The sequence below is a fragment of the Chanodichthys erythropterus genome, chromosome 8, assembly GCF_024489055.1.
Source record: "Chanodichthys erythropterus isolate Z2021 chromosome 8, ASM2448905v1, whole genome shotgun sequence".
Lineage (NCBI taxonomy): Eukaryota > Metazoa > Chordata > Actinopteri > Cypriniformes > Xenocyprididae > Chanodichthys > Chanodichthys erythropterus.
The window spans coordinates 22,438,373-22,464,413 of NC_090228.1; the positions used below are offsets into that span (position 1 = coordinate 22,438,373).

The window sequence follows — 26,041 nt, forward strand, 5'->3', positions numbered from 1 at the left end:
ATTTGCCACATAGCAACACCGTTTAAAATGAGCTTGTAAAGGTAAGAGGTTATCAAAATGGTGAAAAAATACGGGGCCTGAGATATACACTCTCCCTTATACATTCATATAAATTTGAACCTAAAATCTTAATGTTGATAAAAAGTTAGTGTATATTTGTTACGTTTCAACTACCTTGTATCATTTTCATTGTTATTCCAGTTCTTTCAAAAATACAAATGGATTTCCTGTAGTTAATATAGTTCAATACATTGTGACAAGAATAATCATACATAGCCTTCAAAATGAGTGTAATATTACAATATATGCTGAAACCAAGAGAAACAGAACACTAAACACTTGCATTCACTCATCAACTTGAGGTAAATACTGTGAGAAATTGAACTGTAAATAACAAGAATGCAATGGTTATGTACAGTAGGCCTTTTCAATGGCCTATCAACTGCCTGGATTATTTCTAGCTTTATACTGATAGTCACTGAAATTGCTTTCTCCACTGAAGACAGACTGCAGCCTCCTCATATTACTTGATACAAAAGAGGGATGTAGAGAAAAAAATAGAAGAAAAACAGATGAACATGTGTGTAGTCCGTTTCAATTTGTTGTAGTTTCTCCAACAGAAAAAAAAAAAAAAAAAAAAAAAATGGAATGGAATGGAGGAATAGTTATTTTGCCATAGGTTTAATGACCATTGTACAGGAAAGACGAAATGATGTCAGACTGAAGCTTCATCCATACTTCCTGTCTGTGAGGATTGTTGTGTGAGATCATTTGTGTCCGAGATTGTAAGCTCTGTTGGTTTAGTCATCTTGTGCCAGCGCTGAGAAGGAAAAATAGTAATAATTATTATTGTGCATTGCTAAAGAAAAAAAAATAGTTGAATTTGTAGAAAGGAAGGATTTTTTTTTTTTTTTTTTTTTTTTTTTTTTTTTTTTTTTTTTTTGAGGTTCAGAAAAAAGATATGAAAGTTCAGAGTGAAGTAAGTTAGTTAGCAAGTTAGGGTCCAGTTAAGGGTTGCACCAGCCGTTGGTAAGCTCTTTCTTAAATTGGAACGTAAAGTCCACACTAGTGGATAACTAGTTACACCATTTGTTCTTTAGGCAGAACGTAGCTAGTAGCTCATAAGGTCTCCGTAAAGTAATGCGTAGTCGCAAAATATGACGTTTACCGTCAGTGATCCTTCAAATACAGGAGCAGAAGTTGTTGAAATTCTGTGAATTTCAGTTTATCCTTCATTCTGACTTATTTTGCCTCACGTAGCTAACAGTAAAAATAAGTTCCCATTAAATATAATAGCCTACTACTTAATCATAAATGTTTTTATATGTAAATAACATTCAGAAACTGTATTTGAAACTAAATTAATAATGATAAATAAATAAATACTGAAACAACAACAACAACAAAAATATAAGAAATGACATTTATTGATTATGACTGATTTTATTTGACATGCACAACACGGAGTGATAGGACCGATGCACACAGCGGCGCGCTGTTTAGCGGGTTCGTGTTGAAGAGTGGCTAACAAAGTAATCTTTTCACATGATGTTCTCTCTCTTACAATGTAAGAGAGTGTAAATGTCAGCAGCATCATATATGTGTAAAGAATGAAGTCTGTCAGGTAAAGCATGAGCTTATTGATGCAGTTCAGTCAGTCTGCTATTTTATTCCAACCATTACTCCTGATAGGAGGCTTCTGTAAATATTTAGTGTATACGTAGAGTTACGCTTCAACTAAGTTTTATGGTGCAACACAAAAATATTTAGTAGTGCGTAAGTTGTAACTTAGTGCCCATTTATGTCAAAACTAGTCTACGTTGTAACTTGCGCACAGCTGGTGCAACCGGTCCCAGTTCTCACTATTAAGTAGTTGCTTATTAGCATGCATATTACTAGGATATTGGCTCTTTATTAATACTTATAATGCACATATAATTAATGTCTTATTCTGCATGACCATATTCTACATTCCTTAATCCTACCTAATGCCTAAACTTAACAACTACCTTACTAACTATTAATAAGCAGTAATTAGGAGTTTATTTAGGCAAAAGTTGTAGTTAATGGTGAGAATTTCACCTTAAACTTTAAGTGTGACCGCAAGTTTGTTTGGGAACACAGGAAAGAACGGAGGAAAGAAGATTAGTTGAAAGGAAGTTCATTTGGGAGTATATTTGGAAGTTCTGAAGTTTGTTTGGAAGATCAGAAGGAAAAAAGACAGGAACTCTACGAGTTTGAAAGGAAAGGTTTGACTGCAAGTTTATTCTGAAGGAAGGAGGAACAGAAGGAAGGAAGTTTAGGAAGAAGGATGTCTTTTTAATTATGCTGAAGTTTGTTTGCTTGGAAGTAAGGACGTTTTGAAGGAAGTAGGGAAGGGGGTCGATAAGAAAGAAAATACATTTGGAAGTTCAGAAGTTGTTTGCCTGTTTGGAAGGAAGTTTTGAATTCAGAAGGAAGCAGGAAAGGAAGAGGAAGGAAGTACATTTGGAAGCTGTTGGCAAAGAAGGCCACTACAAATTGAACACTAATAAATAAATAAATAATGTACCTTTAGGGTACAACATATTCTCACTGGGTGACAACTTTGTACCTTATCAACCCCTAAAAGGTGATTTAGTACCTCTAAGTAGTAATACTGTATGTAGCCTTAACTTGTTAGCTTTCCACTGTACCAACTACAGTACGCATAGGCAAAATGGTTCAAGGACAGCATGCAACTTACTTTGGGCAAATTTTACGGAAATGCTAAGAGGCACTACAATGAACTTTTATGGCTAAATAAGGTACAAATAATGTACAAAGTTTTCCCTACTAAACTGTACTGCCCCAGTGACAGGCTGGTGTACTCCAAAACATACAAGTTTTGTAAATTTTTATCTGAGAGTGCACTAAATCCATCAGAGTTCTTGCCTGTCGGATGCTGCCTTTGGTTGTGAAGAACATATAGATGATATATCCAGGTACCAGAATCATGGAGGAAAGGGACATTAGCCAGCCGATGCCCTGTCCCCAGGCCGGGTACACATACTTCCCTAATGTCAAAGGAGTCATTTCTATGGCACTAAATGTGAAAACACCCTACAATCACGAAACACAGAAGTCAAATTACTCCTCAGTTAATTAAGGCATTTAACTTGATAATAAAGTTACTCAATTCCTCATAAAGTTTAATGAAAAGATAAAAGTCATTTAAATCATAGGGTGTGTTCACTCTTGGCATGTTTGGTTCGAAAACATAAAAACGTTTTTTTGTTTGTTTTTTTGGTATCTTTAAGCTTGGTGTTAAAAATAACAGTGTGAACGCTAAGCAAACCAGGACTAAATTCTTTTTTTTTTTTTTTGGTCCAGACCAAAAGAACCAAGAGAACTGAATAACAAGTGTGAACACACCCATCTTTCAGTTGCAACCCTGTCTAGTTTAAAGTAGTTCAACTTTGAAATCATATCAGACATGTTGCAAGTGAAGTACTTACCAAACAAATTATTGGAGTAAAATAAATCCAGCATTGTTTCCAAAAGCCGCAAGGCCGATAACCAATCATTTCTTCAATATTTTTATAAAATTTCTCTGCACCTAAAGAGAGAGAAGAGATGCATATATGTATGTATAAGGGTTCAGGGACCTATAGCCTATAAACTTTCATATATGACTCCCTCCTGTTCCCAGGTACTGTCAAGGATTCTCAAGTCATTTTGGCTTGTATCTTAAGTTTATAAATTTAAACAGTATTTGCAATAATGCTTTTGCAATGGAAATCAAAAGATATAACTTCATACAGAAAATTTTAACAATTATTGACCACATATCTGTAAAGACTGCTCATACCTTTTTATTCCAAACTGAAGGTGTAGTATTAGCAGAATTTTGGTGAAAATTTATGAGCAAAAAGGGTCAATCAATAGTGCTATGATATATGAAGCACTGCTTACACAGAAGCCACTTTCAAATCAAGCAGCTTTCTGGTAGTCAGTGTGGCAAATCTGCATGATCAACTTGAATCCATTGCAAAATCTACTTTGGGAAATCTCTCGCCCTCATGTGAAATTCCCAATCGCAATTGAAATGCCCATGAAAATTCACCAAACAATGATAAATGTGACCGCACCTTGAGCTTAGACTCTATTTAACCCAGAATATCCCTTTGTACAGAGGTTAGCTTGAACTATGCATTTTTAAGAAACTTTCCATCACTTATATTTGTCTAAAACTGTCTCAATCCTGTGTAGCCTGTTTATAGGAGATGTACCGTAAAACCAAGAAATGGAGATTGTCTCAAAGAAGACCAAGAACAGAAGACACATTCCACTGGCCGAATAGTAGTCAAACAATTTGAACACGTATAAGCCACCCTAAAAAAGAACACACTCATTACTATAAGAGCCAAACTTACAGTTGGGTGCTGAAGAGAACAGTCAGTTATAAAACAGTAATAAAACAGAAGTTTTCAGGCGTTCATCTATACCTGGGTGATGTTGGAGAAGCCGATGATGAAGGATACAATGCAGACAATGAGGATGAAGAGTTTCTTTCTCTTCCTCAGGACTGTGGGATATTCATCCATTAGAGCTGTTATGAAGCCTTCCACTGTACAAAACTATCACAGACAAGTGTGCATGTACACATTATTTCACTCACGTCATGCACTGAAACAGTGCTTTAATGATGGTTGACAGCTGATTATAAGAAGTATTGAAAACCATGTTTGAGCAGTTTCACTTCATAAATTACATATTATACATCAACATTATAAATTAAATTATTAGTATTTTTTAGTAAAAAGTTATTTCAGAACTTGGAAATAAAAACATGTATATCTTATGGACTGAATTTCTGCAGCAAAGCTTTTAGAGTAACTTTAAACTCACTTATAACTTTATTTACTTAATAGAAAGTAAACATTGTTGCTATATTTTATGTTTCTTTATGTTATCTAACAATGTAGCAAAAATGGCTATGTGAAGAGACTCATTTTCATGTGCTGAATTCTCTTGTGATCTTCTTTGGCATCACTTTCACACACCTAACACAACAAAACTAAAGTAACACCACATGAATAATTTATAAATTGTTTAGTTTTGATCATTAAAAAAATCATTAAAGGATTAGTTTACTTTCGAATAAAATTTTCCTGATAATTTACGCACCCCCATGTCATCAAAGATGTCCATGTCCTTCGTTCTTCAGTCGAAAAGAAATTATGGTTTTATTTTATTTTTTATCATTTTTTTAAATTAAGGAAAAAATGGAACTGGCGCTGCGTTCGTTCCATAAGTAGAATAGGGAAGGCGTAAGCTTTTTGAAGAATACGAAAGTGTGGTTTTGGCGGAACCACTTGGAAGGCAATCATTTGTTATCATGTATATTTTTTGACCGATCATTTCACTAGATAAGACCCTTATTCCTCATCTGGTATGGTTTAAAGCCCTTTGAAGCTGCACTGAAACTGTAATTTTGACCTTCAGCCATTTGGAGGCCATCGAAGTCTACTATAAGGAGAATAATCCTGTAATGTTTTCATTAAAAACCTTAATTTCTTTTCGACTGAAGAAAGAAAGACATGAACATCTTGGATGACATGGGGGTGAGTAAATTATCAGGAAAATTTAATTTGAAAGTGAACTAATCCTTTAAGCTCTGAAATCTATGGAAGAATAATGGTGCAATGCTGCTAAATGTAGTATTGTGGGTTTAATACACCTTAAGCTCCAGCGACAGTGTCTGTGGCATAATGTCAACTACTACAAATAATAAATTATTTAAATTCATCAAATAGATTGTAAAATAATAATAACTCAAATCGCATTTCTCAAATAAGAATCACCTACAGTACAGTCCAAAAGTTTGTGAAATATTATTACAATTTAAAATAACTGTTTTCTATTTGAATATATTTCACAAAGTAATTTATTCCTGTGATGGCAAAGCTGAATTTTCAGCATCATTACTCCAGTCTTCAGTGTCACATGATCCTTCAGAAATCATTCTAATATGCTGATCTGCTGCTCAAGAAACATTTAATGTGTACAATTGTACAAAATATTTGTGTACAATATTTTTTTTCAGGATTATTTGATGAATAGAAAGTTCAAAAGAACAGTGTTTATCTGAAATCTAATCTTTTGTAACATTATAAATATCTTTACTGCCACTTTTGATTGATTTAATGCATCCTTGCTGAATAAAAGTATTCATTTCTTTAATTTCTTTTCAAAAAAATAAAAATAAAAATTCTTACTGACCCCAAACTTTTGAACGGTAGTGTATAATGCTACAGAAGCTTTGTATTTCAGATAAATGCTGTTCTTTTGAATTTTCTATTCATCAAGGAATCCTGAAAAAAAAAGTACACAACTGTTTTCAACATTGAAAATAATCATAAATGTTTATTGAGCAGCAAATCAGCATATTAGAATAATTTCTGAAGGATCAATGTGACACTGAAGACTGGAGTAACGATGCTGAAAATACAGCTTTGCATCACAGGAATAAATTACTTTGTCAAATATATTTAAATAGTACACAGTTATTTTAAATTGTAATAATATTTCACAATAGTACTGTTTTTTACTGTATTTTTAATTAAATAAATGTAGCCTTGGTGAGCAGACGAAACTTCTTTTAAAAACATAAAAAATCTTAGTGGTTCCAAACTTTTGGACTGTACTGTATATCTGTGTGTGTGTGTGTGTGTGTGTGTGTGTGTGTGTGTGTGTGTGTGTGTGTGTGTGTGTGTGTGTGTGTGTGTGTGTGTGTGTGTGTGTGTGTGTGTGTGTGTGTGTGTGTGTGTGTGTGTGTGTGTGTGTGTGTGTGTGGTACCTGACTGTCCAATCCCAGCATCATGAGCATTGAGAAGAAGAGAATAGCCCAGAGTGAAGACATGGGAAGCTGTGTGACGGCTTGTGGATAGGCCAGAAATGCCAAACCAGGACCTGATGTTGAACCACAAACCATGCATCAAACAGCATAAGTGTAAAGATGAGCCCAATTTCACCATTTCAAACTTAACAAAAACAAAAAATCCAAAAATCAAGCATTAGCATCAGTTCTGGCAGGTCACTTCAGTCAAGCTCACATCAGCTGACTCCCAGGTGACTCATGTCTACCTATAGGTATACGACGCTTATATCACAGCATCCACATAATAAGCTCCTCAGTATTATCAGCAACTATTGCATTCTCAGGAGCTAAATACCCTCCTCCATCACCAGCTCCTCCTCTCTTCAGTCAGGATTGGCCTTATGATTCCCCTGAATCAAACTAATTCTTGAAATATGTGTTAAATTACTGATAACAATTACATCTGCATATGTTGTTTCTGTTCTATTTACCCTAGGGGGGTTATTGCTGCTCTTAGCCATGCTAGGCTGCATGGGTGCACAGTTCTTGCCCAGAACAGAACCGCCAATACAAACTCTATGCAATTATCAATCATATTTAGATGATAGTGGTCCTGACAGAAGTCATGTTACTGCAGTTGCTCATTTTGTAAAAAAAATTAAAAAAGTAAAAATAAAAAATTCATATTTTACAAAAATGTACTTGTAGATAATATATTAATGAAATATTGTATAATTGTCAGGGTTTGCTTGTATAAAGATACAAAAGAAGTTGCACGATGCAGAATGAACAAAGATATACTACTTTTAATAAACATGAAGAGAACTCTAATAAAACACAATTCATAAACGTTAACACAAGAACATAAACTGAAGAAGACTGAAAGCTTAAATATACAGAGGAACGATTTGCCGTTAGACTCTGTAAATACATCTGTAAATATTCCTCTAAATATTTCTTGCCAAAATAAGGGATGTAGGGTTTTTGACGCCAATTTATTTGTATCTTGTTTTCACTTTGTTTATGTGTCAGGAGTTTGGTTTGATTCCTCTTTTCCTTTCTCTCCTAACTGCATTTACTCTCTCACAGCTGTTCGCTATCTTAATCAGCGGTTGCGCTCTGCACAGTCTCTCACCTGTTCCTCCTTTGCCCTGATTACCTTGCTATTTAGTTCTCATGCTCTTCTCTCGTCTTTGTCGGGTTATTGTTTGTTCATTCATGTCAGCAACTTACGCCTTGTCATTGTTTGCTCATCTAGTCCTGTATCGCAGTGTGTGTGTGGCGGACGAGGATTTCACCCTGTTAGCTTCTGCCTTCAAGTCTGCTCTCCAGCACCGCCGTGTCTGCCAAGTGGACTGTGTGTTCGGCGTTTCCAGTGTGCACCCTCTGACAGCAGCTTCCTGTACCAGGCATCCCGCCTGTTTGATATCTGGTTCCTTTAAGTTTCCTTCTCCTGATCTGCGTCCGCCTAGACGGCCGGTGACCGGCAGACAGCCTATTTTGTCCTTTTACTGCTGTTTAATAAATAACAAGAACCAGCTTTCGATTCTGGGTCCTTTCTTCATTGTGACAGAATAACCCGACCATTATGGACCCAGCGAATGAGACGGCCATCCGCTCAGCGGTCGAGCTCCAGGGAGCTATGCTGGGAAGACATGCCTAGGAGTTGTCAGCCGCCAAACACGCCGTGGATGCACTTACGGCCCAGGTGACAGATTTGACCAGCCAGCTACATCACTTACGTCAAGACCAGTCCTCATCTCCGGGGACGTGACAAGCGGCCGAGCCTCGTATTAACAATCCTCCCTGTTATTCCGGTGAGCCGACCGAGTGCCGGGCATTTCTCACCCAGTGTGAGGTGGTGTTTTCCCTTCAGCCCGTCACGTATGCAGCAGACCGCGCCAAGGTTGCGTATGTCGTGTCCCTTCTCACGAGCCGGGCTCGGGATTGGGGTGCGGCTGTCTGGGAGGCTAAGGCTGATTGCTGTAATCGGTACATTTCATTTAAGGAAGAGATGTTGAAAGTATTTGATTGTTCTGTTTTTGGTCGCGAGGCTTCTCGCCAGCTGGCGGCTCTTCGTCAAGGAAGGCGTTCCGCAGCTGATTATGCGATTGACTTTAAAACTTTATCCGCCACCTGTGAATGGAATGAGGCTGCACTCACGGCTCGCTTTTTGGAGGGATTAAATGATGAGCTGAAGGATGAAATTTTTGCCCGCGAGTTTCCCTCACACCTGGATGAGTTGGTGGAATTAGCCATTCGTTTAGACAAACGTTTTGATCTGCGCCGACGCGCTCGTGCTGACGTCACGGGATTCCGGGAATCCCCTTTCACATCATCGGCACCATCTGAGGCTCACCCAGAGCCTGAGCCCATGCAGCTGGGTAGAATACACCTTTCGTCCGCTGAACGTCAACGCCGCATCCGGGAGAGGTTGTGTCTTTACTGTGGTGGCACTGGACATTTTGCTGCCACATGTCCAGCAAAAGAGAGAGCTCGCCAGTAGATCGGGGAGTATTGGCGAGCGCAACTCCTCTATCCCCATCCTTCAAGTCTCGCACCATGATTTCGACCATTCTTCGCTGGGGCACCTCTTCAGTCATCTGCTCTGCCCTGATTGACTCTGGGGCGGAGGGAAATTTTCTTGATGAAACCTGGGCTGTTGAACACGGTCTTCCCCTTCATGAATTAAAGGAGACTCCCACAGCTTTTGCCCTGGACGGTCGTGTTCTTTCTAACATTCGGTTGGCCACTGCCCCGGTGAGTCTCACCACATCGGGCAACCACCAAGAGACAATTTCTTTTCTAGTGTTTCATTCACCTATGGCCCCTATTGTCCTAGGACATCCATGGTTAATACAGCACAATCCCCAAATCAACTGGTCTGATAGTTCTATTGTATCATGGAGCTTGTCTTGTCACACTGATTGTCTTGTCTCTGCTGTTCCCTCTGTTTCATCTTTTTCTATTTTTCAAGAGGAGTCTATTGATTTATCTGGAGTCCCGGAGGAGTACCACGATCTGCGAGCGGTGTTTAGTCGTTCCCGGGCTGCTTCTCTCCCCCCACATCGTCCGTATGATTGTAGTATCGATCTTCTTCCTGGTACCTCTCCTCCCCGTGGGCGTTTGTATTCCTTGTCCGCTCCCGAACGCAAGGCGCTTGAGAGATATCTAGACGAATCACTCACGGCTGGTACCATTGTCCCTTCCTCCTCCCCCGCTGGTGCGGGATTTTTCTTCGTTAAAAAGAAGGACGGCTCCTTGCGCCCCTGCATTGATTATCGTGGGCTGAATGACATCACCATTAAGAACCGGTATCCTTTACCTCTGATGTCATCAGCCTTCGAGATCCTGCAGGGGGCAAGAATTTTCACGAAGTTAGATCTCCGTAACGCATACCACTTGGTGCGCATTAAAGAGGGGGACGAGTGGAAGACGGCGTTTAATACCCCATTAGGACATTTTGAATACCGGGTTCTACCGTTCGGGCTGGTAAACGCCCCAGCCGTTTTTCAAGCGCTCGTAAACGATGTGTTGAGAGATTTGCTCAACATATTTGTCTTTGTGTATCTGGATGACATCCTCATTTTCTCCCCATCTCTCCAGGTACACACCCAACACGTACGTCGCGTATTACAGCGATTATTAGAGAATCGTCTCTATGTCAAAGCGGAGAAATGCGCGTTCCATGTCCAGTCGGTTACCTTCCTTGGTTCGGTCGTGTCTGCAAAGGGCATTAGCATGGACCCCTCCAAGGTTCAGGCAGTCACTGATTGGCCCGTTCCTGAGTCTCGCTCGGCACTTCAGCGGTTTTTGGGGTTCGCGAACTTTTATCGCCGCTTCATACGTAATTTCAGTCAGGTTGCCGCTCCCCTGACTGCTCTTACGTCTGCTAAGTCCCATTTTTGTCTGGTCTGAGGAGGCTCAATGCGCTTTTGAACATCTTAAAGGATTGTTTACATCCGCTCCCATTCTGATTTCGCCTGATCCGGAGAGACAGTTTATTATTGAGGTTGACGCGTCGGATGTCGGGGTGGGAGCTGTGCTTTCGCAGCGCTCCGCTCTTGATCAAAAGGTTCACCCGTGCGCTTTTTTTTTCACGCCGGCTCTCACCTGCTGAACGCAACTATGACGTGGGTAATCGGGAACTCCTAGCCATTCGGCTAGCCCTGGAGGAATGGCGCCATTGGCTGGAGGGAGCCTCCACTCCATTTATTGTCTGGACTGATCATCGTAATCTAGAGTACATCCGCTCTGCTAAGAGACTTAACTCTAGACAGGCTCGTTGGGCTCTCTTTTTCGGGCGTTTCAATTTCTCAATCTCTTTTAGACCTGGGTCCAAAAACGTTAAGCCTGACGCTCTTTCTCGCCAGTTCTCTTCCTCTGAGGGCGATTCCTCCACAGAGACCATCCTACCAGAAGGATGCGTGGTGGGGTCCGTCACATGGGGTGTGGAACGGTTGGTGAGAAGGGCGCTAGCTCACACTGTCGTCCCCCAGGGGTGTCCTGAGGGTAGGCTTTTTGTCGTCAAGTCGGTTCGTCCAGCTGTTCTTCGTTGGAGTCACGCCTCTAAATTTGTAGCGCATCCGGGGGTGGGACGCACACTGGCAGTCGTCCGCCAGCGATTTTGGTGGCCTGCCATGGAACGTGAGATACGTCGCTTTGTTGCGTCATGTTCGGTCTGTGCTCAGCAAAAGTCCGGTAATTCGCCTCCCGATGGTCTGCTTCGTCCCCTCTCTATTCCGTCCCGTCCTTGGTCCCATATTGCCCTGGACTTTGTCTCGGGGCTCCCTCCCTCCAGTGGCAATACGGTGATTCTTACTGTCGTTGACCGCTTTTCTAAGGCAGTTCATTTCGTCCCTCTCCCTAAGCTTCCGTCCGCTAAAGAAACTGCACGTGCGGTCGTAGACCATGTCTTTAGGATTCACGGGCTTCCTACTAATGTGGTTTCGGACAGGGGACCCCAGTTTGTCTCTAATTTTTGGAGGGAATTCTGCCGACAGATTGGGGCTACTGCCAGTCTGTCGTCAGGGTTCCACCCTCAGACCAATGGCCAGGCCGAGCGCGCTAATCAGGACCTTAGTCGGATGATTCGTTGTTTGGCAGCTCATAACCCCTCCTCCTGGTGCGAGCAATTGACTTGGGCGGAATACGCTCATAATTCGTTGCCGTCGTCGTCCACTGGCCTGTCCCCATTTCCGTGCTGCTTGGGTTACCAGCCGCCTCTGTTTCCTTCTCAGGAGACCGAGGCCGCTGTTCCCTCGGTCCAGGCTTTCATACAGCGCTGTCGTCGCACTTGGAGAAGAGTGAGATCGGTTCTTTGCCGGACAGGGGAACGCACCCGTCGTGCCGCTAACCGTCGTCGGTCTAAAGCACCTAGGTATGTGTGTGGTCAGAGGGTTTGGCTCTCCACACGTAACTTACCCCTTCAGACGCCCGCTCGGAAATTGGCTCCCCGTTTCATTGGTCCCTATGCCGTCACTAAAGTTATCAGTCCTGTGGCAGTACGGCTCAGGTTGCCCCATTCCCTTAAGCGCGTCCACCCCGTTTTCCATGTCTCATGCATTAAGCCTGCGGTTCGCTCTCGTTCTCCTCCTTCTCCTCCCCCTGCTGTTCTCGCTAACTCCCCCGTCTTTAGGGTTAAGAGGCTGCTTGATGTCCGACCCCGGGGTCGGGGCCATCAGTACCTTGTCGATTGGGAGGGATACGGTCCGGAGGAGAGAAGCTGGGTACCAGGAAGGGATGTGCTGGACCGCTCGCTTATCGAGGACTTCCTCCGCTCCCGTCAGTCTTCCTGGGGGGCGCCAGGGGGCGCCCATCAGGGAGGGGGTACTGTCAGGAGTTTGGTTTGATTCCTCTTTTCCTTTCTCTCCTAACTGCATTTACTCTCTCACAGCTGTTCGCTATCTTAATCAGCGGTTGCGCTCTGCACAGTCTCTCACCTGTTCCTCCTTTGCCCTGATTACCTTGCTATTTAGTTCTCATGCTCTTCTCTCGTCTTTGTCGGGTTATTGTTTGTTCATTCATGTCAGCAACTTACGCCTTGTCATTGTTTGCTCATCTAGTCCTGTATCGCAGTGTGTGTGTGGCGGACGAGGATTTCACCCTGTTAGCTTCTGCCTTCAAGTCTGCTCTCCAGCACCGCCGTGTCTGCCAAGTGGACTGTGTGTTTGGCGTTTCCAGTGTGCATCCTCTGACAGCAGCTTCCTGTACCAGGCATCCCGCCTGTTTGATGTCTGGTTCCTTTAAGTTTCCTTCTCCTGATCTGCGTCCGCCTAGACGGCCGGTGACCGGCAGACAGCCTATTTTGTCCTTTTACTGCTGTTTAATAAATAACAAGAACCAGCTTTCGCTTCTGGGTCCTTTCTTCATTGTGACATTATGGTTAAGGGAGTTAAGTAAGTTAAGCTGTATTTTGTTTTCTTTATTTTTGTTGAGATAATTTAGTTTATAAAAGATTGTTTTGTTTGTTGTTTTGGCCTGGTCTGCCCCTGATGCTAAACCCTGGAGGTCAATCTGGTATTGAGACTCGCTTTCTTCTTTCTGTTACGGCTGACCCCTAGCGGTCGTAACAATACTTAAATTGATTTGACTAACATACTAAACTACATGTAAATGTTTACTTGATTATAATTTTAACTGCAGTTTTATTTTGACATTACATTTAAAGTTAATATATTTTAAATATAATCCTAACCCTAACTTCAACTTGCAGCTTCATAATTACAAATGTGTAATTACAAATATATGTAAATGCATGACATACAAGTGTTGACAGAAATGACAAGTATATTTTAATGTACCAGAAATGTTTGTCATCCTATTTTAAATACAATAGAATTTGGAATTTGGAAATTACATATACTGTAAATATGTACTTAAATGATAAAAATAAAAAAATAAATCACTGTAAAGTTTAGCTAATTGCATTAATTATACATTTTAACTACATACTTTTAATTTAATTGCAATCAACATATAATTATGTTACCTGAAAAAATTACATTCAATTCCCACTTAAGTGTATTTTTTTACAGTTTCACTTTCATTTTAATGATTTTTTCTGTAATAACTCTTTTTAAAAATATGCTAAAGTGTACGTCTTTTTCACAGAGGTTTGCAATAATTTAATTGAAAATGTATAAGAGACATAATGACCTGAAGCAGCCAGTTCTTCAATGGGTCTCTTTGTGATGTGTGACATAAAGCCCACAATGGAAAATATGACGATCCCCGCAAACATACTGGTGCAGGAGTTTATACAGCACACAATGATAGAATCTCTATAGAAGGAACAAAAATCAGGTAAAAAAGAAAAGGCAATTCTGCACATCAGATTGTGAGTGCACACCATTCAGTATGTACATAATTTCTGTACATTTGGACAGAGACTAATAGTTCTTACTTGTAGACATTATTGTTGAAGGAGTTGTAACTGCCCAGAGCAATGAGAGAACCTAAACCCAGACCATAAGAGAAGAAGATCTGAGTGGCAGCATCTAACCACACCTGTGAAGAAATGAAAATTGAGAAAATATTAATAGTATCAGTACTGTTAATGCATATTACTATTTTTGTTAGTAACATGCATTTTCTAATGATTTAGCAAAACAGCAGATTTCTGTAAACTGCACTTAAATACACTTATTTCTGCAAATACAGTTAAAGTGTAGCTTGTCAAGTAACAAGATATGAGAGAACAGGAATAATTGAGGATATATTTTTGAATCATTTCTGTAAAATACTACTAGCTTTCAATAAACTTTCTCTAAAATTGCATACTCCTTGGGCATAGAAAAAAGCAAAAGTTTGTCTGTGAAATTTACAGACAGCAACACAACAGCCTCAGATTTCTGTCTTCAGTGAAGCCCTCTTTGTGAATGCCTATCTTATTTGATGTTGTCTGTCCCTCTCAGAATGCTCCACTCTCGCCTGGCTGTGTTTGAAGAGAGTAGCCAGGCTTGCATTCCCCGTGGATCGATCCCGCTTCTGCCGAGGCAGAGCGGCAGCTTCCTTCGATGGGTTTGCAGATGGATCTAGTGGAGGGGTTTGAAATGGCTGCAGCCCCTTCTCAGCCCTCAGCTTCTTCTGCCCCAAGTGGGAGCATTATGTTGGGATTGTCTAGTTCTGAGGAACTAGACGTTCTAAGCATTGATGTGAGTGATATTGGTGATTCGCCAGCAATATCCCTGTGGTATGCGGAGCTCATGGAGGTTGTTTCTCATGCTGTGTCCAAATTAAATATTGAATGGCAAGCCGAGAAGCAGGAAATGTTTAGGAAAAGTAAGCTGTATGAGCACTTCCTGCAGTCACAGCCACAACCTCCATGTCAGCGTTTACCATTTTTTCCTGATCTCCACACTGAGGTGTGGAGATCATGGAAGAAGCCATTCTCCTCCTGCCCACGGTCCCACGGTCCATCATTATTCTTTGATCAATGGGCTTAAGGAGAATGGCTATGGGACAATGCCAATGGTTGAAGAGTCACTTGCTGCTTACCTCTCCCCTGATGCTGCATCGGCCCATGAAGACACAACATTGCCCATCAAGCCTTGTCGCATGACTTCTTCACTGGTTAGCAAGGCGTACATGGCAGCAGGTCATGGTTGTTTACACACCAATGCATTTTACAAGCATTCCAGGCTGACCTTACGTCGGTGATCTCTTATATCAACCATCAAGGGGGTCTGAGGTCTCACCCTCTATGCAAGCTGGCGCATCAGGAAAAACTGTTGTCTTTCAGAGCACTGTACATTCCTGGGCACCTGAATTTGGGAGCAGACGTACTGTGTGAATGGAGACTCCACCCCCAGATGGTGGAGTTAATTTGGAGGAGGTTCGGAGAAGCGAAGTGGATCTGTTCGCATCTCGAGAGACGACTGTCTGTTGTGGTTCTCCCTTACTTATCCTGCTCCTCTGGGGCTGGATGCTATGGTACTGACATGGCCGAGGCTACATCTGTACGCTTTTCCCCCAATCGCTCTGCTCCTGGGAGTTCTAGAAAGAGCGCACCAGGATGAGTGTAACTTCTTTTGGTAGCCCTGTTCTGGCCAGCTATGGTATTCAGACTTGTCAGGCCTATTAGATGGTCTCCCTTGGGAAATTCCAGTCAGTAGGGACCTTCTAACACAGGCCGGGGGCACAATATTTCACCCCTGGACAGAGATGTGGAAGCTGGCCTCTGAAGGGGATCAGTTCCAAAATGCAGCAAATCTCCACCGAGGTGGTAGAGACCATTCTCAATTCTAAAGCTCCATCCATGAGGAAACTATATACACTGCTCAAAAAAATTAAAGGAACACTTTGAAAACACATCAGATCTCAATGGGGAAAAATATGCTGGATATCATGATCATGCTATACTCATATGGACTGGGTAATGTGTTTGGAACGAAAGGATTCCACATCGTTTGATGGAAATTAAAATGATTAATCTACAAAGAGGACTGAATTCAAAGACACCCTGAAAATCAAAGTGAAAAAAATATGCAGCAGACTAGTCCATTTTGCTGAAATTTCACTGCAGCAACTCAAAATGGTACTCAGTAGTTTGTATGGCCCCCACGTGCTTGTATGCATGCCTGACAACGTCGGGGCATGCTCCTAATGAGATGACGGATGGTGTCCTGGGGTATTTCTGGGGTATTTCAGATCTGGACCAGGGCATCACTGAGCTCCTGGACAATCTAAGGTGCAACCTGGTGGCGTCGGATGGACCGAAACATAATGTCCCAGTGGTGCTCTTTTGGATTTAGGTCAGGCGAGAGTTGGGCCATTTAATGGTATCAATTCCTTAATCCTCCAGGAACTGCCTGCATACTCTCACCACATGAAGCCGAGCATTGCCATGCACCAGGAGGATCCCAGGACCCACTGCACCAGCGTAGGTCTGACAATGGGTTTCATCCCGATACCTAATGGCAGTCAGGGTGCCATTGTCTAGCCTGTAGAGGTCTGTGCATCCCTCCATGGATATGCCCACTGACCCACCACCAAACCGGTCATGCTGAATGATGTTACAGGCAGCATAACATTCTTCACGGCTTCTCCAGACCCTTTCATGTCTGTCACTTGCTCAGGGTGAACCTGCTCTCATCTGTGAAAAGCACAAGGAACCAGTGGCGACAATTCCCAGACACAGACTAAAACAAAGAGCAGGGAGAAGTAGGCAGCGAAATCAGCGCAAAGACACAGAACAGGTGCGTGCATGAGAGCAAGAACGCCAGAGGTAACAGAGGACAGCTGAAATCAATAAGACATGAACGATAGAAGGGAAGAGAACAACAAAAAACACGAGTAATCAAACCTGGCTCATGACACTGGAATCTCTTCCATGCTCTTGAGACTGTGCTTCGGAGCTTTATGAATCAGCATGTCGAATCATGATTCGGATCACGTGTCAAACCGCCAAACTGCTGAAATCACATGACTTTGGCGCTCCAAACCGCTGATTCATAACGCTCCAAAGCTTCCTGAAGCAGTGTTTTGAAATCAGCCATCACTATATAAGTTGTTATTTTGTTTTTTTGGCACACCAAAAATATTCTTGTCACTTTATAATATTAATATTGAACCACTATACTCACATGAACTGATTTAAATATGTTTTTAGTACCTTTATGGATCTTGAGAGAGGAAATGTCATTGCTGACTATGCAGGCCTCACTGAGCCATCGGATTTCAACAAAAATATCTTAATTTGCGTTCCGAAGATGAACAAAGGTCTTACGGATGTGGAACGGCATAAGGGTGAGTTATTACTTACATGATTTTTGGGTGAACTAACCCTTTAAGTTGTACTTTCACATACATTCTCTGTCAAGTTCACGTGTTTCTCTGCCCTGTTTTGGATTATTGCCTGCTTGGATTAAATTTTGTATTGGATTTTTATCCATCTAAATCTCCATCTGTTTGTCAGCCTGCAACGTACACCTCTTATTGGGACAAGTTATACAGAAGTTCAACAGTAATAACATTATACTTTTTAATTTATAATTCCATAAATGCTTGTCAGTACATTTGGCAGAACACTGTTTAACTATATTTCAAAGACTATGGACATAACTATGAAATTCCATATAATAAGTCCTACTTATTAAGCCCTATTTAATTGGGTCAAAATGCACTCTAAAGTTCACCTAATTGCATTTAATATAAAATTAAAATACAATATATTTTCATTAAATTACAATGAACATATAATTAAGTGAAGTGTACCCGAAAACACTACTTTCAGTTCTTTTAAATGTAATTCTCTTCTCTGTTATTTCATATAATTTCCATAACAATTCATTTTATTATAGTAATAACCCCAAGTCTCTTTCACAAGGGTGTTATAACATAAAGGGGTTTATGTCTTAGATCACCATAATTTGTCAGTATTGTTCAATTTAGTATCTATCATTATTGAAAAATGTGAATATATGAATATGAACATGGTCTTGTGAAATCAGCTACTGTCAAGCTGCTGAAAAAAACATTATTCCCCAGCACTTTTAAACATGAATGTTCTGAAATGATGTACATATGTTTTAAGTACTCAAATTCAAGATTTCATCATTTAATATATCAAATATCATTTCAAATATAAAATACATTTCAGGATTTTACCTCAGATTTTAAAAGCTTGTTGAAGTCCGGGGTGACATAAAAGCGAACACCATCTATCGCCCCAGGGAGAGTGACTCCACGGAAAAACAGAATAAAGAGCATGAAGTAGGGATATGTGGCTGAGAAATACACCACCTAAGGAGGACGAGAGATAGAGAGAGAGAGAGTGTTGTAGAGTGAATAATTTAAAGTAGGTGTAGAGGACAACATTATTAACTTATTAGTGTAATGCTTTCGCTGGCTTCTGTTTGATGATTGGTAAAGAACAAGTTTTTGCTGTGTAGGATAATGATTGTCCTTAATTAGTGATGTCCATCAAGGTTACAGCATGCCGGAAAATGTATTTCTTCTTCCCCAGAGCAGAGATCACATTAAAATTCAATTATCCTCAGAAAAGGGGAGATAAAGAAAGCAATTTTCCCTTCTCTCCAGGAAAAAATAAATAATAATAATTAAAATTGCTTACAATTTGATGTCAAGACATGTCCGTTGGCTACTCATCATAGTGCTTAAATTGTGCAATTTCTGCTACACTTATGTTACAAAATGGACTTGCAACAAGAATGTATAATATGCAAAATAAAGACATATTTTATATCTAGAAAGTAATGAGATCAATCTAAGCTTCCTCATTGGAGATTCCTGCTTCTTTTTCCTGAGGAAAGCCTGCAATTAATAGTCAGAGATCTGAACTCAAAGATTTCTCATCAAATGCTTCCAAGACTTTTTTTTTTAGTTCTCCTATAGATCTGTAGAAGTAAATAACAAAATGACATAAAACAAATGTAAAACTCCATGAAGTCTACTGGGCTTTGAGAAAAAACCTTTGATCAATTAAGCTTTCATATGAGATTGCCCTGAAATAGAAGAAAAAGAAGAAACCAAAGGCAAACATGTGAATAAATGGGATGAAAGAAAAGGCAAGTATGCGCAGAGGGGGTTAGGGGATAGGTAAGAGGCAAGAAATACAACATTCTGGGTTGTTGTATGAGGAATAGAAAGTATATCACACCTTCCCCGTCCACTCCACGCCTTTCCAGATTGAGAAATAGACAAGAATCCAAGACAACGCCAAAGTTCCAACCAACGGCCAGCGCAATTCCCCTGGTTCCTCCAAACCATTTGTTAACTGGTGCATGTTCCTCCTATAACAAATATCTGTTAGTTAGTTTGATTATGCTTTTGTTGGTCAATGTCTTGAGCAGAAAATAAATAAGTAGTTAAAGAAACAGTTTAAAATTTGTGCACATTCAAACATACACGTCAGGGTTTAATGTCAATGATTCCAAACTTCAACTCATTCTTGACATATAGTAACCAATCAAATTTGTGTATAGGCCTACTTGTACAAGACCAAACATGAGATTATAAGTACTGTGGAGGAGATCAAGAAAAGATCAGTGAATATTAATCTACTTATTGTGTTCCACAGATGAAAGTCATATAGGTTTAGGTCAAGTAAATGATACCAAAACAAGTAAATTATTCTCGATCAGAAAAAGTCTGATACAAACTCTCCGCACACCCAAGCACATGTGCTAACCACTAAGTACAGCTCGACAGGAAAATAATTATTTGATCAGTTAACTTACAATACAACTTCATTAAACTTTTTACAAACGTGTTAATATCACTACTGTGTTGACTCACTCCCAGAACTCAGTGACGGCACTGGTCAGGTTTGTGGTGTCCAACAGACTGTAGTTGGAAAAGCAGCGATCAGTGTTCCAAGGGTTATCACAAGTTTGCCATGGTAACTCCTAAAGAGAGAGAGTATTAAAATGGTTATTAAGAACCCATGGGTATTAAGAGAGTATTAAAAATATAATATTAATTAAATAAATGACCACTTAAACATACTTAATTTTTAAAATGTACACTAATAATGTCATACTAAAAGTATACCATAAATGCTTGTCAGTACATTTGATATTACTGTATTTCAAAGACAATAGAATTAAGAAATTACATTTAAAAATGTACTTAGTTAACTTAAGTGGTTCAGCTAACTGTATTTAATATGAAACGATAAATAAACAATAATAAATTTTTATTTAGTTGCAGTTAACATGAAAATAAATGTCTGAAAACATTACATTGAGTTTGCACTTAAGTATAATCTTTTAAAGTAGCCTATATTATTTAATAAGATAAGAATAAGTTCCAATAAGATAGTACTCTTTTTAAAAGTATGCTAAGTAAGCGTTCTTCTTTTTCACAGTGGTAATAGAAAATAGAATTTTACAGTTTCGTAAGAAAATGTGACTGGTCTTTGCCTGTGCAAAACTCTTTCACAATACTAAGGTTTTCTTGGTGGTTACCAAACCATTGCTATAGTATGTTGCTATGGTAATCTGAATGGTATATGTTGTTATGTATTTGCTAATAAGTTGTTTTTCATTTGGTTACTATGGGGTTGCTAGGGTTTAAGGTGGTTACCAGGGCGTTGTTATGCTATTGCTCAGGGGTGTGTTTCCCAAAGCAAACTATGGTCGCAAGTTCCATCGTTACCAGTAGAGTTTAATGGGACTAGCAACCATAGTTGACTAACGATGCTATCGGGAAACGCACTCCAGAGTAGTTTATTAACGCCACATGCCATTTTGGTCTCTTATGTGTTCTTGGTTGTTGCTAGGTGAATTTCAATGTGGTTATGGGTCACTCCTCCTATGTAAATCTACTGGATTTTTTCCACCCATTTCAGTCCACCAGACATTATTATTATTATTATTACTATTTGTATTTGAGGTTTTTTCAAGTATCCAAGTATGAGCAGTAGTAGCTTTGGCAAACATTACTATACCACTTAAAGAATAAAGCAAAACGAGTAAAGCAATAAATGACAAATGAAAAAAATAGCACAATGCATTCAGAAAACAAAGGCCTGTTTTTTCCCCATTCGCACTGCTTTAGAGACAAGCTCTTATTCCCATGGCAGAAACTGCACTTCGATTTCCACAAAACACAGGCAGTTATTATTTCTGTGGAGCCTTTAAAACACTCTCTAGAGCAAAGACAGAGCTACTGAGAGCTTAAGGGGGTCAAGGAGGCGGAGAGAGATACAGAGAAAAGGGAGGAAGAGAGAACTTGAAAGAAGGAACAATTCTGAGAAGTCTGTGAAAATTCAAGACAAGTGTAGCTGAATTCACAGGGGCAGATAAAGAAACAGATGGTGAAAATTAACACCACAAAACCTTTTAATCCAATGAATGCAATGAATAAATCTTTGTGATAGCCTATTTCATTAAGTGATGAAGTTATAATTTAGAGATCAAAGGAAATCATAAAACAAATATGATTCTTGTGATGATACAAATTGTTGATGAACCATTTTTAAGGCTGAGTTATTGTAGGACAATACAAATTACAGTCAGTCATTCTGTAAACACCACACAATATTAAGCATGGCACATATTCATAATATGAATCACTAATGAAATAATTTGACAAAATGTTATTACTAACTTTTTATTATTCTTTTTTTTTTTTAATACGTTCCGATGCAATGTATGAACTTACTGAACATGTTGTTGGAGCATTTTGAATGGTTTTTAAAGAACAGAGAGAGAGAGAGAGCGTATGAGAATGCATATTGGTGTATTTGTGCTTTTTGATAGTCACTCACTGCTTTGAAAGAGCTGAAGAGGTAGTAGAGAGCCCAGGCAATGATGATGATGTAATAGATGTTGAGCCAAAAAGACAAAACCACAGCAGCCAGACCCACACCTGACACAAGATGAGCTTATTAGTGAAACCTCAGATAATAAATCACAAATACCAAAAAAAAAAATTCATGACACATTGGGTCAGATTTACTTACAGTTTACACCAGCACAAACCCTCTTTTGGCATTGCAAAATTACTGTGAAGATTTACTAAAGCCACACAGTAAAAAAATAGTGCTGAAAAGGTGTGGACAGGGTTATTTTTGCGGCTGACCTTTTTGCATAAGCATTTGAAGGATAGGATTCGTAATTTAACTAATTTGTTCTCGTAATTTAACGACTTTTTTTCTCATAATTTAATGCCTTTATTCTCAACATTTTATCTCAACTTTTTTCTCGAAATTTAACGACATTTTTCTCATAATTTAACGAATTTGTTCTCGTAATTTAACGACTTTTTTCTCGTAATTTAATGACTTTATTCTCAATATTTTATCTTGAATTATTCTCGAAATTTAACACGTTTTTTCTCGTAATTTAACAAGTTTATTCTCAACATTTTATCTCAACTTTTTTCTCGAAATTTAACGAGTTTTTTCTCGAAATTTAACAACTTTAATCTCTACATGGTTTTATTTTTTTTATTATTGCTTGGCCCTAATCCTCTTCTGTAATAGGCCTATGAATGTTGCGTGTGACTTTCGGAGAAACATAGACACGTCATCTAGACACAACCAACAACAGCAGCCACTATCTTTAGTCGCGTTTCCACCGAAATTACCTGGAACAATTTGTCCCAGGAACTTTTTTCCCAGTCCATCGGTTGTATGTTTTAAACTCCATTGTTGATTCGAATAGCAAACAACTCTGCATGTACCACAACAGACTTTAAAAAAACAATGGTTGGAATGAAATACTGCATGAAGTTAACCATTAAAAATGCTTCGTGAACTCAACCAATCAGTATGTTCAGCGTCCTAGTCCCACCCCCGAAAGTTCCGGAACTTTAAAAAAAAGAACTACCTAGCAAGCAAGTACTTTCAGAGGGGGAATTTTTTACCCAGAACTTCATTTAGACCTTGGTTCCTGCGGTCGAAACACACCAAATTCCTAGTTCCCGGGGAAAGTTCCTGCAGTGGAAACGTGGCTTTTAAATTAAATAACACTGCTGTTTGCAGAAATAGTAAGATTAGTATGCAATTAGTATGCAATTCCTCAATATGCGTTCTTGTAAATCCTACAAGTTCATGCATTCCTAGAATTGATAACAGTTTTGGCAACAATAGACAACTTTTTTGGAAGGAGGGGCTTCCTAGAGACCAGAACTAAACAGAGCATTACAGACAGACTGGAAAGAGAGGTGCTGCAATGATGTAAAATATGTTAAAAATAATGTTTTTTGAATATTAAAGCATGAAAACCTATTCTAGCAGCCCCAAAAAACTAAATCAAGACTTTGAAAAAGTTCATAATAGGTCCCCTCTGTGTTTTTAGAGACACCAAATAGAACTACAAATTTAGTGACTAAAAAAAGTTTCAAACACACCCCATCTGCCATTGGTTGAACAAACAGGTGGTTCCACCTTAAACTCACTGGTCATTAGTTTAATGTTATTATTTAAAACACAGTTAGGCTGCTCAAACAGATTGTAATTTGATGACAGTACAAAACTTACAGTGAGGCAATATTACTCAGTAACAACTCCCCAAATAGCTAGTGTGTATGTAAATATTTCTCACCTTTCATCATGGGTATTAATTTCCATACTCCCAGCCCCCCTACTGATGTGTATTGTCCTAATGCCGTCTCTAGCAGAAACAGCGGGATACCAGCAAACACCAGAGTAGTAAAGTAGGGGATGAGAAAAGCTCCTAAAGACAAAGTAATACAAAATTCACTTTCAAATTCACTTTTTTTTTTTTTTTTTTTTTTTTTTTTTCTCAGACTTGACTTCTCTGTAGTCTTGAAATTGCAAAACATCTGCATTAAGATCTAAGCAAAATTTGATATGGTCTCCCACCACCTCTTCTACTGAATTCTGAGATTGCTCACATTAGACATATGAACAGTCTCATCAGAGCCTCCAAGGCAAAGCACATTTTTTAATGGAAAAGAACAGAGGAGAGGTTTCTGTATGCTGTATAAACTGCTTTTGAGAGGAAACAGCATATCACTTACTGAATCGACTGTCTGTCTGTATAATCTTCAACATATTTGCCATTAAACATTCATTTTGGATTGATCTATATTTCCCTTTTAAAACATAGCGCCTAGAATCCTAATGCTGCAAATCTCTTAATCGCATCAAATATATCCTCAATAGAGTTTCTAGATTAGCATCTAGAAGAAAATAACAAATTCTGGAGGACAATTCTATGTGCCAATCATCTTTTGTATACTGAAATGTATTTTGGTGTTGGTACAGTAGTCATAATCCTCTACAGTTTGAAATCAGTTCTCTTAATTATATGTACTAGAATGTCAGGACCTTAAAGCTAGTTGACTTGCTGGCCAAGCTAGTAACAAATCTGGTGAGAACCAAGGCACACTAACATTCCAATGTAAGGACATAAATGTAACATATGCTAGTGATCATCTCTGCAGAGATGCTTTTCCCATACAACAAAATAACACTGTTAGCTATCATGATCCATTGAGAAAATAACTAGCCTGTCACAACTGTGACACAACAAGCCATTTTTCAAACCACACTGGTTTAACAATATAGAATTGGCATTAATGACAATGTCACACAAGCGGTGAAGTAATAACTTCTACAACTTTATCTTTTTGAAATCGAGTTAATGTTAAATTATTGCTGTAAATATCAAACTTGGCATCTGGGGACTGTTCCTACAATAAAATTTTTCTATTTTTGTTCTCAGTTGTTTTGTTTAATTTCCAGATGTTTGATTCAATTGTGGGCTTATTCTTACTGCAGATTTCCCCTAGGGTACTAAAGCGAATGTGTACTCTTCAAAAACACTACCTTCATTTGACAAATAAAATATGTAGAATGAAAAAATTGTATATACGGAATGAAAGGTACAATTTGAACTGCATATTAGCTTGCTTACTTTGCTCAAGAGCATAATCTCCTCGTCAACAAGAAACTATGTTTATAACCAATTTGTTTGTTGGAACTATGATTTCAGTAAACACATAGGAACTAACAATGAAACTTGCAGCCATATTGAACAACATTATGAACAACATTTTCTCTATGAACAACATTTCTTGCTTTTGGGAAACACACTGCATGGTCTTTTCAGTAGTGATGACTGAGTGGATATTCTACAATGTAAATTCTCACCATCTAGTTTCTGCAACTCTCACTCAAACTGCTTCTGGGTCATGGCATCTTGAGCTTTTATTTACCAAGTAGGACATGTTTCTCTATGAACAACATATCTTGGTCCTGGCACAATATTCTTGTCAAACTTAGTCTTATTCCTATCCTACACTTAAACTAACCATTATGTACATCAGAGGCAAATGATTGATTAATTGGCAAGAATGTTGTTCAAACCAACCCCAGTCCTAAACCTACTCCTAAAATTTGATTGATTGAAAGGAATGTTGCCAGGATTATTTCCTTCATGGCAAAAATGTGGAAAGCGTATTGATCTAACCAGGCATATCTTCTCAGCAGCCTAACAGTAATATCTTTGTCAGTCTTCTCTTACCTCCACCATTCTTTCCGCAAAGATATGGGAACCTCCACACATTTCCCAGCCCAATGGCGTATCCAACACAGGACAGCAGAAAGTCAAATTTTCCCTTCCACGTTCCTCTGTCTGGTACTTTATTCTCCTTTTCCTCTTCTACGGGAACACTGTTGTGAGGAAGGTCCTCAAATGGGACTGCCTGCTTCACATCTGAGGGTGAGTTGAGGTCCACCGTGCTCTGGCCAGTCTTCCCCAT

At 39.3% G+C, this 26,041-nt stretch overlaps 1 protein-coding gene across 1 annotated transcript; it reads right to left on the bottom strand.

Annotated features, from left to right (window-relative positions):
* Positions 1 to 715: 715 nt before the first annotated feature.
* Positions 716 to 26,041, bottom strand: slc6a1l (solute carrier family 6 member 1, like). Its single transcript, XM_067392347.1, has 14 exons — positions 25,804 to 26,041; positions 23,857 to 23,988; positions 22,077 to 22,177; positions 20,102 to 20,211; positions 19,464 to 19,596; positions 18,452 to 18,586; positions 14,247 to 14,350; positions 14,000 to 14,124; positions 6,821 to 6,933; positions 4,467 to 4,598; positions 4,251 to 4,353; positions 3,477 to 3,577; positions 2,914 to 3,081; positions 716 to 820 (listed from the first exon to the last, which is right to left on the bottom strand). The coding sequence occupies exons 1-14, from the start codon at positions 26,039 to 26,041 to the stop codon at positions 716 to 718; spliced, it is 1,800 nt and encodes a 599-aa protein (XP_067248448.1).

Excerpts from the sequence above, each read along its gene's own strand:
- slc6a1l (XM_067392347.1), bottom strand. The coding sequence starts at position 26,041 with ATGGGGAAGACTGGCCAGAGCACGGTGGACCTCAACTCACCCTCAGAT. Across the intron at positions 18,587-19,463 it reads GCGTGGAGTGGACGGGGAAG|GTGGTGTATTTCTCAGCCAC; the intron begins GTGTGATATACT and ends CGTCCTCCTTAG. Across the intron at positions 821-2,913 it reads CCAAAGGCAGCATCCGACAG|CGCTGGCACAAGATGACTAA; the intron begins GCAAGAACTCTG and ends TTTCCTTCTCAG.